Genomic DNA, 14,417 nt, shown 5'->3' with positions numbered 1-14,417 from the left:
CAAACTTGCCCTCACCACACACGCATTTAAGAAAGAGAAAATAGTTGTGCCTTTCTTCAATTGACAGGTTCTAAAAATACAGCATAAATAACATTGAAGCTATAATGTTCCTGTTCCATTTCCTGTTTTAACAAGCTCTCGTGTTCGGTGGTGTTTCATTGTCAGTTCTGGACTTAACCCCCTGCAGCCTGGGCTGTTTAATCTCAACCCTAGACCCTCTTTTTTTCAGTGCAAGCGGGGCTTTCAGAATGTATGATTCATTAGTGTCACTTGAATGTGTGGTTTTATCAAAATAAACATCGGGGGGGAGTAAAACTGAAATAAGAGACTTTTTTGATGAGTTCTCTTATCGATTAACAACACCAAACACTTAAAAAACAAAAACAAAAACAAAAAAAAACACTGTCAATCATAGAATTGTCAACAACGGTATCGTTGGAAACCCGTTAGTTCCCTCTTTGACCGCAAGTCGGTGCTGTAATCCAGGGATCGCAGAGGCACAACAAGGAAGTAAGTTTCCCCTGCTGCCAGACGTTTGCAACGATGGTGTTCAGCAGAGTCGGCGGTCGGCTGTGGCTCCTTCAGAAGACCTGTGTGCAGGTAAATCGCGGCTTCCTAAACACAACCTCGGCGATTGTTTCCCCAAGTACATTTTGGTTTGTCCTTTACCTGGCAACAATCCTGCGAAGATCCGGCGGAGATTTTTGTTTTTGACGATTCCAAAATCAGTAGTCCGAAAGTTACGACGCAAGAACATCGCCCCGCACTCACGTTTGTTCCACCTGACTTTTCCACTCGCGGTTAATCTCCCGTTTCACGACAAAGTGGCTCCAAGCTATGAATAAATCGCAACGTGTTGCTCGGTTTGGACTTTGATCACTGCGGCGCTGTTAATTCCGTAGAGAAGCATGCTCATTAAATAATGATAATTGATGTCAATATTTATGTATGCATGGGTTGGTTTTTCTTCTCCTCTCTTTATTCCATGTTACCGTGTCTTCCAGAGAGTGTCCAACCAGCAAGTTGGACATGTCCAATTCAAAAGCTCATGTCCAGTGGAAGTGAGCCATCTGGACCATCTGGTTTTGACTGTGAAAAGTGTGCCCGACACCATCAAGTTTTACACTTCAGTCCTTGGCATGGAGGTCGTCACCTTCAAGGTGTGACAGCGGCATCCCCCCCCCCTTTTTTTTTACGCATCAATTTCTTTTTACTTTCTTCTCCATCGAGCACGCCATTCCTGGCTTCAGCCTTGACTGAACCCAACCACTAGATGGCAGTCTTTGACTATATATACTAGTTGACTTCAACACTCAGGCACCTGTTCTCTCTGTCGTATCCAGGGGGATCGTAAAGCCCTGGGGTTCGGACAACAGAAGTTCAATCTCCACCAGCTGGGTAAGGAGTTCGAACCTAAAGCCAGACGTCCGACTTCTGGCTCTGCAGACCTATGTCTCATCACCAGAACCCCTCTGGCCACAGTCGCTGCACATCTTCAGGTAAAGTCTCACGCCAACAAGCAAGCAAGCAAGCAAACAAGAGTTGCATTCATCCTGTCATCTAGTTACTGTATCTTGGTACGAGGGTTAGAGTCGGCTGTTTTTTTTTTTCCGTAGACATGCGGGGTCCAGATTGAGGAGGGTCCAGTGCAGAGGAGTGGAGCTGTGGGGAGTATCACGTCTCTTTACTTCAGAGATCCAGACCAAAATCTCATTGAAGTATCAAACTATAACCAGCCGCCATCAGACGGATCCTCTTAAGGTCTTTCTAAGTGTGTTTGTATGTGCATTAACTTCTTGGATAGAGGTTTTACATAAATATTTAAAAAGACCTTTGTTTATTTAAGTCACTTCCTGATTTTATGCTGCATGAGTGACACTCCAACTTCCAGACACTGAAGTGTCAACGTGTTCTGAATGCATGAAACACGCACACACACACTCATTCACAAAGTTGGCTCTGTGATGGTGTTAAATTTTGGTCTTGTTTGCCATTTATTTTAAATATTTTTTATCGGTCTCATTACAATCCCTCTTTTAAAGAAATGAAAACTTTTGCTGATTAAAACACTTGTGTTGTGTGAAATTGTTTTGACATAATTGCAACGTAAAAACATCACTTAAAACCTCCTGTGGTCTTCATTCAATGTTAACAAAGTGTTTTAATCTCTTGCAGAAAAAGCATTAAAAGACAAGAATTCACTGTTTCCCTTTCAACATTGTTTATTAAATATTTAGTCAACATTACTTTTAAAAATCAAGGGCATTAAAATGCACGACTGATCAGATTTATCATAAATTAGTGTACAAAATATATATTTTATTCATTGAATCAATGAGCAGCAGCATTTATTTTTGGGACTATCTGCTGCTGCTTTGTTGATTTCAATTTAAAGTTGACAGTGCAGTTGGAATAAAAAACAAAACAAAAACAAGCAAATATTGCTTTGGCATCCAGAAGATATAAACAGGTTGGGTTCTCAAGTGTCGATGGACTCTTCTGCACTTCTGCAACGATGGAAACCTCTGAAGCACCTTCTTTTTTTTTTTTTTTTTTTCCCATACTTCAACTTATTTTCAAGGGTAACACTGCTCAGGTGAACCTGTGGAAGGTGCAGAGAATCCACTTCCTCCTCACGAGTCTTCCTCTTCGGGAGGTCTGTCACTTTGTGTGTTTAGCAGAATCTGATCATACTCAAAAGCAACATTTGTTTGCCCCTGTCTGTGTTTTCTCTGTACCGCCTCAAAGATTCGAAGAACCTGCAAAAAGTAGCACAAATAAATACATTGAGGGAAAAAAGGTGCAAAAGCCGACGCAAGGTGAAGGAAATTGTCTTCAGTCAGTGAGAAAAGAAGAAGGAGATGTATTACCTTGGATTTTGGAATAAGTCCCACTCTGAAGAAACCAATCTGCCCCGTTTCAATTTTCGTGCAGTCGACAACAGTAGACGCAATGTTCTCTGGGGAGGCGCCGTCACATAGCACCCCGTCAACCTAACAAAAAATGGTTTTAAACAATTGAATGTGATAAAAAAAAAAAGAATCTGCTGCTACTCAAAAAACAAAACAAACAAACATATTGTCCTCACCTTTTTGCCCAGCTTAGCAAAGACTTGATTGTGGTGAGTTGTGTCAGCTTCACCAGTTGGGTTGGCAGAGGTAACGGCGATCGGCCCCACCTATATTCAAACAGAATAACTTTATTTACAAAATTAACTTTTGCAGGCAAGATTCATTCCTTTTCAGACATGTACTGCTGAGGGTCTTGCCTGATGAATGAGGTGTGTTGCAATGGAGCAGTCTGGGTTTCTGATGGCGATGCTTTGGGGGGTGCCAATGTGATTTGCTGCATCCCCTAAACCGAAGATGTCCAACCAAGGGCCTGTGTGATTAAAAAATATATATATTTTATATTATGACATTATAATTGCAAAACAGGACACTCAATACGTGCACTGGTGTAGACACAATACCTCTTGGTATGACCATGCTAATGGAGGAGGGCCACGCAGCCGCCATGAAGTCCAGGAGCAGAGGGCTCAGCAGGTGTCGCACTGGCTCCAGCTGCTTGATGGACGAAATCCACATGGACATGGGTCGGTCCTGCGCCTGCTTCTTCACCCTAAGGTCAAAGTAAGTCATTGAAGGCAATACTGAGGCAGGATCAGCTTTTACACTCAGTTAGCGGTGGAGCAGAACCTACTTGTAAGCTTTTACGACCGCCTCGGGCCGGTTGCAAGCTGCTACCAGCACGTAGACAGTGTCAGTGGGCATTCCGCATATCCCGCCATTTTTCATGATTTCTGAAAGTAGAAGAAGAACCAAAAACAGAAAGAAGAAAATTTAGACTGCTGAGCCCATTGGTTGTTTTGTTCCCAGATTGATTCTGACTTCTGAAGCTGATTCTTACCTGCAATCTGCTGCACAGACGTGGCCTTGTTGGCAGGAAGGTGAGGACAGACATCAGCGCCCCCACCAATCCCACCCAGTTTAATCAAAGGTTTTCCTAAAGGTATTTGCGGGGACTCAAAGCTGCTATTAAAAATGTGTGACAGGAAACAATAGAAGCTAATGAGGCCGAAGATGATGGTGACCCCGATGTCGTACCCGTAGGGCAGCGAACCCACCGCGTCCAGCAGGAAGCTAATAATGATGAGCTGGAAGCTGAGCGTGTAAGCAAACCAGGTGACGCTTAGAAACAGCGCCGCAACGGTCACCAAGCTGTTAAACAGCAGGAAGCCAATGATCCCGACGGCTATGTTGAACCCTCGGGTTTGACCGTACAGACCGCCGTAGCGCGTCAGACCCCACACGGTCCACATCACCCCGTAGAGAATGAAAACGGTGCTCTCAAATGTTTTACCTCGAGAAAAAGCCACTGAGCCGCAGAGCAGCTGGAGTGCCCCTCCGGCGACCACCACCCAGGGCAGAACCAGCACAGACAGGGGATCTCTGCCGCCAAGACTGGCTGTGATGGCAAAAGCAGCCAGAACGCTGCAGGCGTGGCCCAGCACCTCAGCGTCGGCATACTTAGAATAGCCTAAGTAAGGGTCGTGGAGCTCTTTGCTGGGAACTTTGAGTGTGAGTCGCATCTTTGTCACCACGGCCTTAAAGTAACTCTTCCCTGTGGGAATCATTCTAGTGGAGACCGTATTGAATGCGGTAATTGCAAGCATGCAGGCAGAGACGACAAATATGGCTCCCTGGACCCCTTGCGTGCCTCCTTGGAAGAATCCCTGAGGTTGGGCTGCGATGGCAATGCAGTAAGCTACAAAGAACAACTGGTAGATGCCCTCCAGGAGGCCCTTCTCAAAGGTGAACAGAGCCAGGATGGAGAACAGTACGGCGAAAACGACAGGGAAGGGAACGGTGGAAGACGGCTGGATGGAGTAAAAAGTCAGGAGGGCGCTGTAGCCCTCTGCGAACCTTAGAAGTGCGGTGAAGCCGTAGAAAGTGGCAGCCAGAGCGTCCATGGCCCGGTAGGAGAGGACGACCACGGCGAGTTGGAAGACCCCCGCCGTCCACAACCAGGGCACGTGGCCGACAAAGAGCTGAGGGACCACGCCCAGCAGGGGGCAGACTAACACGGAGGCAGACAGCAGGTTCATCACCAGGCCTACCGACACCGCATCGTTGCACACCGAGCCGCTTCCCGCAGAAGACACAGTGGTTTTGTCTTGCAGGCCTGTGCCTGGAAGGCTCACCCTTCCATGACTGACGGTGGACAGCAGCCGTCCGGATCCAAAGTAGAAACAGACGAGACAGACAACGAGGTAGCAAGCAGCCGTGGCCGACTGGCCGAACCTGGCGACCGACAAACTGGCAATCTGGTGGGCGCACGCAAGGGAAATGCCGAGAGCGACGAGGAACAGGACCGTTTTCTTCGCTGCGACAGCTACGCCAGACATGACGAGCAAGGCTAACGTAAACGCTGCCAGGCCTGGGATCAGGGCTGATCTCAGCTCGGTGGGCTGCAGCAGGCCTTGACCCAGCAGGATGTAGACCAGACCAGAACCGCACCACAGGGCGGAGATGGTCAAACACAGAGCGGAGAACAGTTGGCCAGGCTGCAAACTGCAGCAGACGCCTGGAGGAGACAGTTACAAGGAGAGAGGAATCAGTTTCAAGAGGGAGCGCTTAGTAAACAGACTCAAAGGCTGAGCATGGATCAAACAGCAGGGCCGACCTGCGTAGGCCAAGAGGAGGGCGATGATGAGGAGGAGAATCCCCAGTGCAGTGTGGGGGATGAGGTTCCTTCCATCTGAGTTGGCATAGTTGTTTACCAAAAGCAGTAGAGAGCCTATAAAAGAAAACACAGACTAGAGCCACCTGCTGCTTCAATGTTTACAAGTAAAAAAAAAAAGAAGAGAAATGAAAAAAAAAAAAAAAAAATCTTTCCAATAACTTTTTGAAAAGGTGGAAAATATTTCAGTTTAAACTTCCCATTATTATTATTATTATTATTATTATTATTATTATTATTATTATTATTATTATTATTAATAATAATAATAATAATAATAATAGTGATTTATTTTTATCTGAAGCAAAGCGAATAATTAAAAAAAATATATATATATATATGTATATATATATATATATATATATACATATATATATATATATATATATATATATATATATATATATATATATATATATATATATATATATATATATATATGTGTGTGTGTGTGTGTGATAGGCCTCTCTTCATAATTCAAAACTTCATAACGTGCCTCCCAAGAGCTAATTTTGCGAAAGCTCTGTCTTTTTCTCTCAGTACTTTGTCTTTGTCAACATTGTCACCAACTGCGAAAATCAGCTTTAGGCAGCCCTACGTGACACTAAGAACAAACACGATAACCAGTAAAAAATAAAAAATAAAGCTACCACAACGAAAGACAAAGCCAAGAAGTTAGTAAAAAAATGACGACAAGTTGTCGTCGACAACAGAGAAACAGGCAGTGCGACGCCGATAGTATGGAGGAGAGCTTTACCTCCAGCGACGAGCAGGATGCCGACGGACGCATGCAGGGAGCGACTCTGTGCCATCGCTGCAGCTGATTCACAGCGGCGAGCGGACGCGAAGGTGCGCTTTTTATCCGGCGTTTGTGTGCGACGTCATCACTCTCGAGAGGCGGAGGGGAGAGGAGGAAAGGCGGGGGCGGACAAACAAACGTGACAGCTACGAAACGTGATCCGTTGCTTGAGTGAGCCGGGCAGTTGGAAACCTCCGCAATGTGATCGCTCACTCGATAAACGAAACGTTTGAATGAATGAATGAATGAATGAATGAATGAATTTACGAATGAATGAATGCCCATCGTTTTAGTGTCTCTGTCACAAGTTGGCCTATACTTGAAAACGGCATATTTTCTACGAGCAATTTAGGAAACAGGACACATGCCTCACTGCAAACATAAAAAAATAAAAAAATAAAATAAAATCTTGAGGTTGGAGCCCATCTATGTAAATATTTTTCGTTGCAAAACGAAACACCGGTGAAATAAAACCCTCCACTCCCCCAACCCCCTCCAAACGTCGCCGGTAAATCGCTGGGAATTTCCCCAAACTCGGCAAGTCTTCCGTGTTTGACGTGACAACGGCGTGTTTCCTGTGGGAGGAGCCGGTGCGTCAGGCTCGGTATAAAGACCGCTTCATTCTGTCCAGAGGAAGAGAAGGAGCGCCTTCAACACCTGGCCGGCAGCCGCAGCACACCCAGCACCAAGTCAGTCAACCTGTCGACGTCCTCAAGGTGAGACGGGACTCCGCCACTTCAGTCTCTTCTTAGTATTTTATTTCATGTTGTACTTATTATTATGAAGTATTTCTATTTTCTATTTAAAAAGCAAAAACAATAAACAAGGTCTAAAGCATTTTGTTGTATTCCATCGTACATGCTATAGAATCAAATCTGACTTATCTCAAAGAGGAAACTTTGAAGGCAAAAGAAAAGTCCTGTTGACCGTTGCCTGGCAACAGCCTCTGTGGCTGTAAACGGCATCAACCGCAGCACCAGGCCACTGGGAGAGCGATTGTGTGGTTCGATCCCCAGCCGATCCTTGCCCCAAACACATATTCACTTCTTTTATTCCTCGTGTTTACCTCCGCGCCAACAGACTTCCTGCCTTTGCACTGACTATTCAGGCTTGTTAGGTCTGCTTCAGACATCTGTGCTCTTGTGTGTTCTGCAGTGGCCATGGCAAAGCGTGTGGCTGTCATCCTCTCAGGCTGTGGGGTCTACGACGGGACTGAGATCCACGAGGCCTCTGCCGTCCTCGTGCACCTGAGTCGGGAAGGAGCCAAAGTAAGAGAGGGACACTGGTGTTTGTGTGACGATTCCTGAAGATTAGAGCTAAAATCTTTGCCCGTCACAACAATTCACACGCCGACTCTTTTGCATTAGGTGCGAATGTTCGCCCCAAACGTAGCTCAGATGCACGTTGTGAACCATTGTGAAGGGAAACCAACAGAGGAGAAGAGAAACGCCTTACAGGAAAGTGCCCGGATTGCCAGAGGTGACGTGACCGATCTGGCCAAGTTGGACGTTTCAGAATTTGATGCCGTCATCATCCCAGGTCAGGCTCCCTAAACAGTTGCTACTGGGAAAAGCTCTTCCCATTCTGACCCATTCTGGTCATTCTTTGACATGTAGTTTTTGTGCAGGGGGCTTCGGTGTGGCAAAGAACCTTTCCAACTGGGCGGAGAAGAACAAGGACTGCACCGTTCATTCCGACGTAGAAAGGGTCGTCAAGGACTTTCACAGAGCTGGAAAGCCACTGGGCATGTGCTGCATCTCGCCCGTCCTCGCCGCCAAACTGCTGCCCGGCTGCGAGCTCACTGTGGGGCAGGACAAAGAGGGTGACATGTGAGTTTTCCTACCACCAAATGTCACTAATCTGTGGGAAACCTCTCAGGGTGTATAGGTGAGACTCTGTCTTAATTGTCATCATCAGGTGGCCGTACGCCCAGACAGCGGACGCCCTGAAGGCCATGGGCTGCAAGCACGTGAACACAGATGTGGAAAAAGCGCACGTTGACAAGAAAAACAAGCTGATCACCACCTGTGCATTCATGTGCCAAGCTCCCTTTCACAAGGTGTTTGATGGAATTGGAGTCATGGTTAAAGAGACTCTCAAACTGGCTTAAAGTCCCTAACAATGTACACATGCACAGATATTTTGTTGTGTTTCCCAGTGTTTGCTCGTGTTTCCAAGTTTGATATTCCTGCATTCTCTGGATGCTGCCTGTTTTTAAATTAAAGTTGTTCAAACAATTATAAACTGGTTTCTTGTTTCTTAAAATCTGTATTGCTGACACCAAATTGAATAAATTCGAAGTTACACTTCTCTCAAAGGATTTAGAGTAATACCTACCAATGCAGTACCTATTTGTACTCACACACTTAGCCAGAGTCATATTATCGATAGCCAAATGCCACAATACAAGAATGATTCTCGTCTCTGCAAAAAAAAGAAGAAAAAATCTGATTAGAAAACAAGAGAGACTCTATAATGTGGCGTATAGAAAGCAGTCAGGTATAAATAGCTTAACCTTCACACAAATTATTTTTTCTCATCAATGGATAGATTGGAGATGGAGGGAACTTATCAGTTTTCCTGTTCTTGTCACTGTGTGTTGCACCCAAATCTAAAATGAAAGGCACTCTAAAACTTAAAATTGTGGGTTTTTTTTTTTGCTTAAAATCTGCATTTTTGATCACAATATCTGTTCTCACAAATATACTTAGATAAAGTCATAATATTGATTGATATGCACCGCAATGCAAAAATGTTTCAGAATTTTTTTTGTATAAAAACAAACGATTGATTGTGAAAATAGGTACATTTTATTTGGAAGGTCAATCCAGTTTTCAATCAATCAAATTAAATGTTCTATCTTGTCAACCAAAAGAAAGTTTGAATCCACATTATTTTATGTTTTGCAAAACCCAAAATGCTGAGCAACAGGAAAAACAATAAAAATAAATTAACAAGTGGTCAAAATGGAAGTTTATCTCACTTTTTATTTCAAAGCAATACAAGGACACCATCTTTCAGACAAAAAATGTACAATAAACAATTTCAACAGTTTCACTTGTCAGTGAGCTTGAAAACCCACCACAACATATGCCATAAAAATGATTTATTGTAGTAAATAAGTATGCAGTATGTAGATAAATATGTTGTCTATTTATTAAAGATATCTGTTAAAGAAAATTACATTTCTAAAGAATTAGCAAGTGTCAGTGCTGCGGAAGTGGTTGAAACCGTCAGTTCCACAGGCCAGAACCGCTGCACCAAATTTCCTGGGGCGGTCAGGATCCTGGAGGCAAGAGACAGAATCAGATGTCAGATATAAGAGACATAACATAAAAATACATTAGGTTCAAATTCATATTCTTCTCACCTCGATGGGATAGGCACAGGTGGGAACATAACGGATGACGAAACCGCAGCGCCTCTTCTGGGAAGTGTTGGAGTCACTGGCGTGGACAAGTAACCCGTCATGGATCTAGAAAAATAAAACAAAGAAACAACAAAACCTTCATTCATTGGCCATCAAATCATGAAGTAAATCTCTTAGAAAAAGAGAAGAAGCTGAACTGACAGACATCTGGCCAGCCAACAGAGGGCAAAGCACAGCCTGATCAGCCTGCACCAGGTCCTCTGGGATCTCCTGGTTGACTGTCAGCATGTTTCCCGGCCTGATGGCCTGGCGATGGGGCAACATGCCGGCACAGTGGCTCTCTTCAGGAACAGGAATCAGAACACAGGTTATTTTTGATTCAGTGAATGCCATTTATAACTGTCCAATGTGGGGTTTTAATCAAAATTGGTGTGAAAAGCGCAACTCAGTGGGTGCACTACCTGGGATGACCTGCAGGGCTCCGTTCTCTTTCACCGAGTCATCGAAAGCGAGCCACACCGACAGAACAGGGCCACCAGCAATACCCCAGTACCTGCCGAAGAAACACCGAAGGTCAAGTGAAGGTCAACAGAAGCTGCCACTGCTGCTCCAGGAAGTGACGCCACCTCATGTCCTGATGCCAGGCCACATATGGCAGCGCCTCCTCTCCAGCGCCGCCCTCAGTTCTGACCACTGGGTATTTACAGATGAAGCGCGAGTCCAGCAGGATGACGTCAGCGCCGAGGATGGCTTTGATGACCTGTAAGATCTGGGGGTGCGTGGTCAGCTCCCGTACCCAGGGATACTGGAGGTGGACATTGTGGAGGCTGTACTGGGTGTAGTCTTCACCTGGGAGCAAGGACACAGAAACAAGGTTGAGTGAGAGTTTTTTGTTCCTCCCTCTTCTTCAGTCACTTGCATTTCAGTTGCTTCTTACCAAATTCCTCCTCCAGCTCAGCAAAGGCACGTCTGGCCTCCCTGAGCTCTATCTCTTTCAGCACAGGCAGTGCTGTGAGGAAGCCCTGCTGGTCATAGAGCTCCTTCAGTTTCGCTGCAGATGCCTCCATCTCCATTTGAGGGCTGAGATCTTTTTTCTTCCTGAAAAGAATATCTTTTTACTGTCTGTGAAGGTAGGAAGAGGAGAAAATAGTCAGGATTTTGAAATTTTCAGCCTTTCCTTCGAAAGTATTGTGGGAACCATTTACCTGTGTTTTGTCTTCCCCGGTGTTCTCTGTCACAGAGCTCAAACAGCCAGGTTTATATAGAGCACAAGAGAGCTCTGTGGAAAAACCCTGACTCAGCAGTAGGGTGCCCCATCCTGTTTTGTGACATGATGAAACTTTATATCGTTCATCACTTCGCACCTCTTCTACTGAAAGCTATTAATAGTGATAACATTTTTTTTCCCCAGCCTGAAACAAACACTCCTTCCTGTGTGACTCTCCCTCTAACAGGCCCCCATGAAAGGCATTAATATTGCAAGAGTGATGAAAGATCAATAAGAGCCATTTAAAGCCTTCAATATTGTGGAATTAGAAATAAAATATGGAAGGAATGACTACTTCTTATAATACTTCTCATAATTCTTCCATTTAAACTGTTAGTATTCATTCATTCAATTTCTCCATCCACCTCTCCTGTACTTAAGGTCGCAGTGATTGCTGGACTCTGTCCTCCTTTCATTGAAATTATAAAATTATTGACACAATAACTTTTTTACAACAGCTTCCATTTTTTTTTAAGATAACCATCAGTGTTAACTTGATCTTTTCGCTGTTTAACAGTTCAGTTCTATTACTAAATCTGTTATAATAGTTTGTGGCACAATTAGCTTCTTCTTCTTTTTTTTTTTTTTTGTTAAGGAAAATTAAATCAGGAGAATCGGTAGCAATACATTCAATATTGTCCATTGTAAAGCTGTCAGATTAGTGTAACTTATTTTCTGACATAGCTCTGTATTACATAACACAATGTTTTGCCCTCAGTAACCTGTCACGATGACATGTAATGAAAGGTGAATTATGTTGAGCATCCAATGATGCAGTAAGTTATCCTGCCTTGTTTCTTTGAAATGAATTATGATGATAACAGCTTTCGACTTTTCAACCTCCGTCTCCACAGTATGTTTCACAAAACGGGACGGGACGGAAGAGTGAGACAGCAGTACCAAAGACGCCTGGGGCATCAATCAAATCCTGTGCATCATGTTCTTACATAAGAAACAAGCACTGTGTCTGCAATATATGGTATTCCTTCAGTATAGTTTCTAGCTTGATTGGTAATGAACAATACTACAAAAAAATGCCTAATTTTCCACAAGAATGAAATGTTACGGCTGTGTAGCATTAGTAACAATGGAGCAGCGAGACCGTAGTTTAAGTTGAGTTAGAAGTCAAATATGTATTTTGAGAAATGAGCGCACCCTACTTTATTTCCCCACTATTCTTATAAATGTATTTACTACTACTACTACTACTACTACTACTAATAATAATAATAATAATAATTATAACAATAATAAAACCACTCAAACTGTTGTTAACTTTGCACCACAAATCTTTAAATAGTAATTTCTATTTAAAGATTTACTTTAAAGCAGGTTCCTTTGACAAAAGATAAATGAACCCCTCCAGTCTCGACACTGCATCAGTTCTAAGAGTTCCTGCTTCTCCCTTCTGCTGGGAAATATACTCTCTCTCAATACGAAACTAATTAACGCAAGATCTCGTCTTAACCGCAGCCATTTTAAAGTTACCAAGAAACTATGTATTATTATTTTGTATGCTGTTGCATGTTTGTGATGCTGGCAACGGGTTGCACCACACCCACTTCCTGTTAATACTGTTATTATCATTATTAACTAAAAATAAAAAATCCCCCAAACTTTAACTTGATCACTTGGACTTTACTACTTTGGACTTAAGGGACCCCATTAGCGTTGAGTTAATCTTCTCTGAAAGTACTTGTTGAAACATTATGGAATCATAATCAACAGTGGTAAAAAGAAAGGAAAAGAAAGAATGAACTGAATAAAATTCATATGAAACGGCACCCCACATAATGTCAATTTATGCAAACATGAAATGAGGAACCTGGTAACATGGGATGCATTCCATCAATATTCAAATTTTATTTTTTAATTTTCTAAGGCAGTTTTCAATGAGATAACAGTTGACAATGTTGAAGTGTTGATTCTCCCTCTGGATAATCCTGCAAGTGAAAAAAGGAAAAATCTTGTGTGCGGCACCATTTTGCTTTATTTTCAGTGAAACTTAAACCAGAAGTAACTGCAAACACGACATTCAATTCTGTCCATTGGCTTTCTGCCAGGGAGCTGTCAGATTAATGTCAATGACTTTGTGACATCTCTCTGTGCTATGTAAACCCACGGTATTCTAACAAGTGATCTCCACTACGACATGTCTTCTAATGAAAGGTGAACTGTGCATCTGATAATTCAACCAGTGATTTTCCCTTCCTTCTTTCTTCAAACAGTCTTTGCCTGTCACACCTGTTTCTCTCTGGTTCGTTTCACAAAACATTGTTTGGCTGACAGATATGTTCCAAATGCAATGCAATCGTCAATACCACTTCCTGTTAATACAGTTATTATCGTTATAAAATATAAAATATTTAAATAGTAATTTCACATCAGCACAAAATAAAAACTTTGGCAGAGGATCAATGAACCTCCAGTCTCGCCACACCATCAGTTCTGGGAATGCTCCTCCATTCCGTTGGGAAATATACTCTGTCTAAATATAGAAACAGATTGACGCAAGATCTCGTGCTGATAGCAGTCACTTTGAAGTCATCGAGATTTAAAGTTAATTTATTACCTGCATGCAGTTGCATGGTTGTAATGCTGACCATGGGTTGCACAACAACTTCTACCACTTCCTGTTAATACAGTTATTATCGTTATAAAATAAAAAAATAAAAAAATCCACTCACTTGGACTTTACCACTTTGGACTACATTGAGTTAATCTTCTCTGAAAAAAAGAAAAGAAAAAGAAAAGAAAGAAATAACAGAAAAAAATGTCAGTTTCTGCAAACATGAAATGAGGAACCTAGTAACATTGAATGCGTTTCATCAATAATCCAATTTTACCCCAAATTAAATCATACTGTGAATACAGTTTTCAATGATACAACAATTGAAAATGTATTAAATTCTCCCCCTGTGTAATCCAGCAAGTAAAAAAGGAAACACCTTTGTTGTTTGCGGCACCATTTGTTTTATTTTTTAATGAAATTTAAACCAGAAGTAGCTGCAACACGACATTCTAGACTGCTGATTGACATTCTGCCAGGAAGTTATCAGATTAATGTGAATCCTTTTGTGACATCACACACGCTGTTCTCACAAGTCATCTTCCACCAAGACATGTCTTCTAATCAAAGGTGAACTGAACTGTGCATCTGATAATTCAACAAGCGATCCTCCCTTTGTTGTTTGCGGCAGAAAATCATCATGTTCTTACATAAGAAACAGGCCCTGTAT

General features: G+C 42.8%; 4 protein-coding genes across 5 annotated transcripts; 2 read left to right on the top strand and 2 right to left on the bottom strand.

Annotated features, from left to right (window-relative positions):
• Nucleotides 1–441: 441 nt before the first annotated feature.
• glod5 (glyoxalase domain containing 5) lies at nucleotides 442–2,439 on the top strand. The gene is made up of 4 exons (XM_076032853.1): nucleotides 442–600; nucleotides 1,005–1,160; nucleotides 1,344–1,499; nucleotides 1,617–2,439. Exons 1-4 carry the CDS (start codon nucleotides 544–546, stop codon nucleotides 1,758–1,760), a joined length of 513 nt encoding a protein of 170 aa, XP_075888968.1. The 5' UTR covers nucleotides 442–543; the 3' UTR covers nucleotides 1,761–2,439.
• On the bottom strand, nucleotides 2,205–6,745 carry LOC142892636 (uncharacterized). The gene is made up of 9 exons (XM_076032854.1): nucleotides 6,500–6,745; nucleotides 5,686–5,799; nucleotides 3,910–5,586; nucleotides 3,703–3,802; nucleotides 3,473–3,621; nucleotides 3,269–3,381; nucleotides 3,089–3,178; nucleotides 2,871–2,993; nucleotides 2,205–2,759 (listed from the first exon to the last, which is right to left on the bottom strand). The coding sequence occupies exons 1-9, from the start codon at nucleotides 6,552–6,554 to the stop codon at nucleotides 2,634–2,636; spliced, it is 2,547 nt and encodes an 848-aa protein (XP_075888969.1). The 5' UTR covers nucleotides 6,555–6,745; the 3' UTR covers nucleotides 2,205–2,633.
• Nucleotides 6,746–7,111: 366 nt separating this feature from the next.
• Nucleotides 7,112–9,500, top strand: LOC142892634 (glutamine amidotransferase-like class 1 domain-containing protein 3, mitochondrial). 2 transcript variants are annotated; one of them, XM_076032851.1, is made up of 5 exons: nucleotides 7,112–7,257; nucleotides 7,697–7,809; nucleotides 7,909–8,080; nucleotides 8,169–8,370; nucleotides 8,459–9,500. In XM_076032851.1, exons 2-5 carry the CDS (start codon nucleotides 7,702–7,704, stop codon nucleotides 8,649–8,651), a joined length of 675 nt encoding a protein of 224 aa, XP_075888966.1. In that variant the 5' UTR covers nucleotides 7,112–7,257; nucleotides 7,697–7,701; the 3' UTR covers nucleotides 8,652–9,500. The 2 variants fall into 2 exon arrangements, with proteins under 2 accessions (XP_075888966.1, XP_075888967.1); XM_076032852.1 differs by having other exon boundaries at nucleotides 7,138–7,257; nucleotides 7,700–7,809.
• Nucleotides 9,501–9,508: 8 nt separating this feature from the next.
• On the bottom strand, nucleotides 9,509–11,066 carry LOC142892633 (ectoine dioxygenase). The gene is made up of 6 exons (XM_076032850.1): nucleotides 10,849–11,066; nucleotides 10,538–10,760; nucleotides 10,373–10,464; nucleotides 10,113–10,252; nucleotides 9,912–10,016; nucleotides 9,509–9,827 (listed from the first exon to the last, which is right to left on the bottom strand). Exons 1-6 carry the CDS (start codon nucleotides 10,982–10,984, stop codon nucleotides 9,738–9,740), a joined length of 786 nt encoding a protein of 261 aa, XP_075888965.1. The 5' UTR covers nucleotides 10,985–11,066; the 3' UTR covers nucleotides 9,509–9,737.
• Between the last annotated feature and the right edge of the window lie 3,351 nt (nucleotides 11,067–14,417).

This window comes from Nelusetta ayraudi, unplaced genomic scaffold (genome assembly GCF_046127955.1).
Source record: "Nelusetta ayraudi isolate G7.1 ecotype Tasmania unplaced genomic scaffold, CSIRO-AGI_Nayr_v1 ptg000039l, whole genome shotgun sequence".
In the NCBI taxonomy this organism is placed as follows: Eukaryota; Metazoa; Chordata; class Actinopteri; order Tetraodontiformes; family Monacanthidae; genus Nelusetta; species Nelusetta ayraudi.
This window is presented reverse-complemented; position numbering and strand designations above follow the sequence as displayed.

Excerpts from the sequence above, each read along its gene's own strand:
- LOC142892633 (XM_076032850.1), bottom strand. The coding sequence starts at position 10,984 with ATGGAGATGGAGGCATCTGCAGCGAAACTGAAGGAGCTCTATGACCAG. Across the intron at positions 10,761-10,848 it reads TGAGCTGGAGGAGGAATTTG|GTGAAGACTACACCCAGTAC; the intron begins GTAAGAAGCAAC and ends CCTTGCTCCCAG. Across the intron at positions 10,253-10,372 it reads AGCCCTGCAGGTCATCCCAG|AGAGCCACTGTGCCGGCATG; the intron begins GTAGTGCACCCA and ends CTGTTCCTGAAG.
- LOC142892634 (XM_076032851.1), top strand. The coding sequence starts at position 7,702 with ATGGCAAAGCGTGTGGCTGTCATCCTCTCAGGCTGTGGGGTCTACGAC. Across the intron at positions 7,810-7,908 it reads TGAGTCGGGAAGGAGCCAAA|GTGCGAATGTTCGCCCCAAA; the intron begins GTAAGAGAGGGA and ends CTTTTGCATTAG. Across the intron at positions 8,371-8,458 it reads CAGGACAAAGAGGGTGACAT|GTGGCCGTACGCCCAGACAG; the intron begins GTGAGTTTTCCT and ends TGTCATCATCAG.
- glod5 (XM_076032853.1), top strand. The coding sequence starts at position 544 with ATGGTGTTCAGCAGAGTCGGCGGTCGGCTGTGGCTCCTTCAGAAGACC. Across the intron at positions 601-1,004 it reads TTCAGAAGACCTGTGTGCAG|AGAGTGTCCAACCAGCAAGT; the intron begins GTAAATCGCGGC and ends CGTGTCTTCCAG. Across the intron at positions 1,161-1,343 it reads TGGAGGTCGTCACCTTCAAG|GGGGATCGTAAAGCCCTGGG; the intron begins GTGTGACAGCGG and ends TGTCGTATCCAG.
- LOC142892636 (XM_076032854.1), bottom strand. The coding sequence starts at position 6,554 with ATGGCACAGAGTCGCTCCCTGCATGCGTCCGTCGGCATCCTGCTCGTC. Across the intron at positions 3,382-3,472 it reads TAGCATGGTCATACCAAGAG|GCCCTTGGTTGGACATCTTC; the intron begins GTATTGTGTCTA and ends TTAATCACACAG. Across the intron at positions 2,994-3,088 it reads TTGCTAAGCTGGGCAAAAAG|GTTGACGGGGTGCTATGTGA; the intron begins GTGAGGACAATA and ends ATTTTTTGTTAG.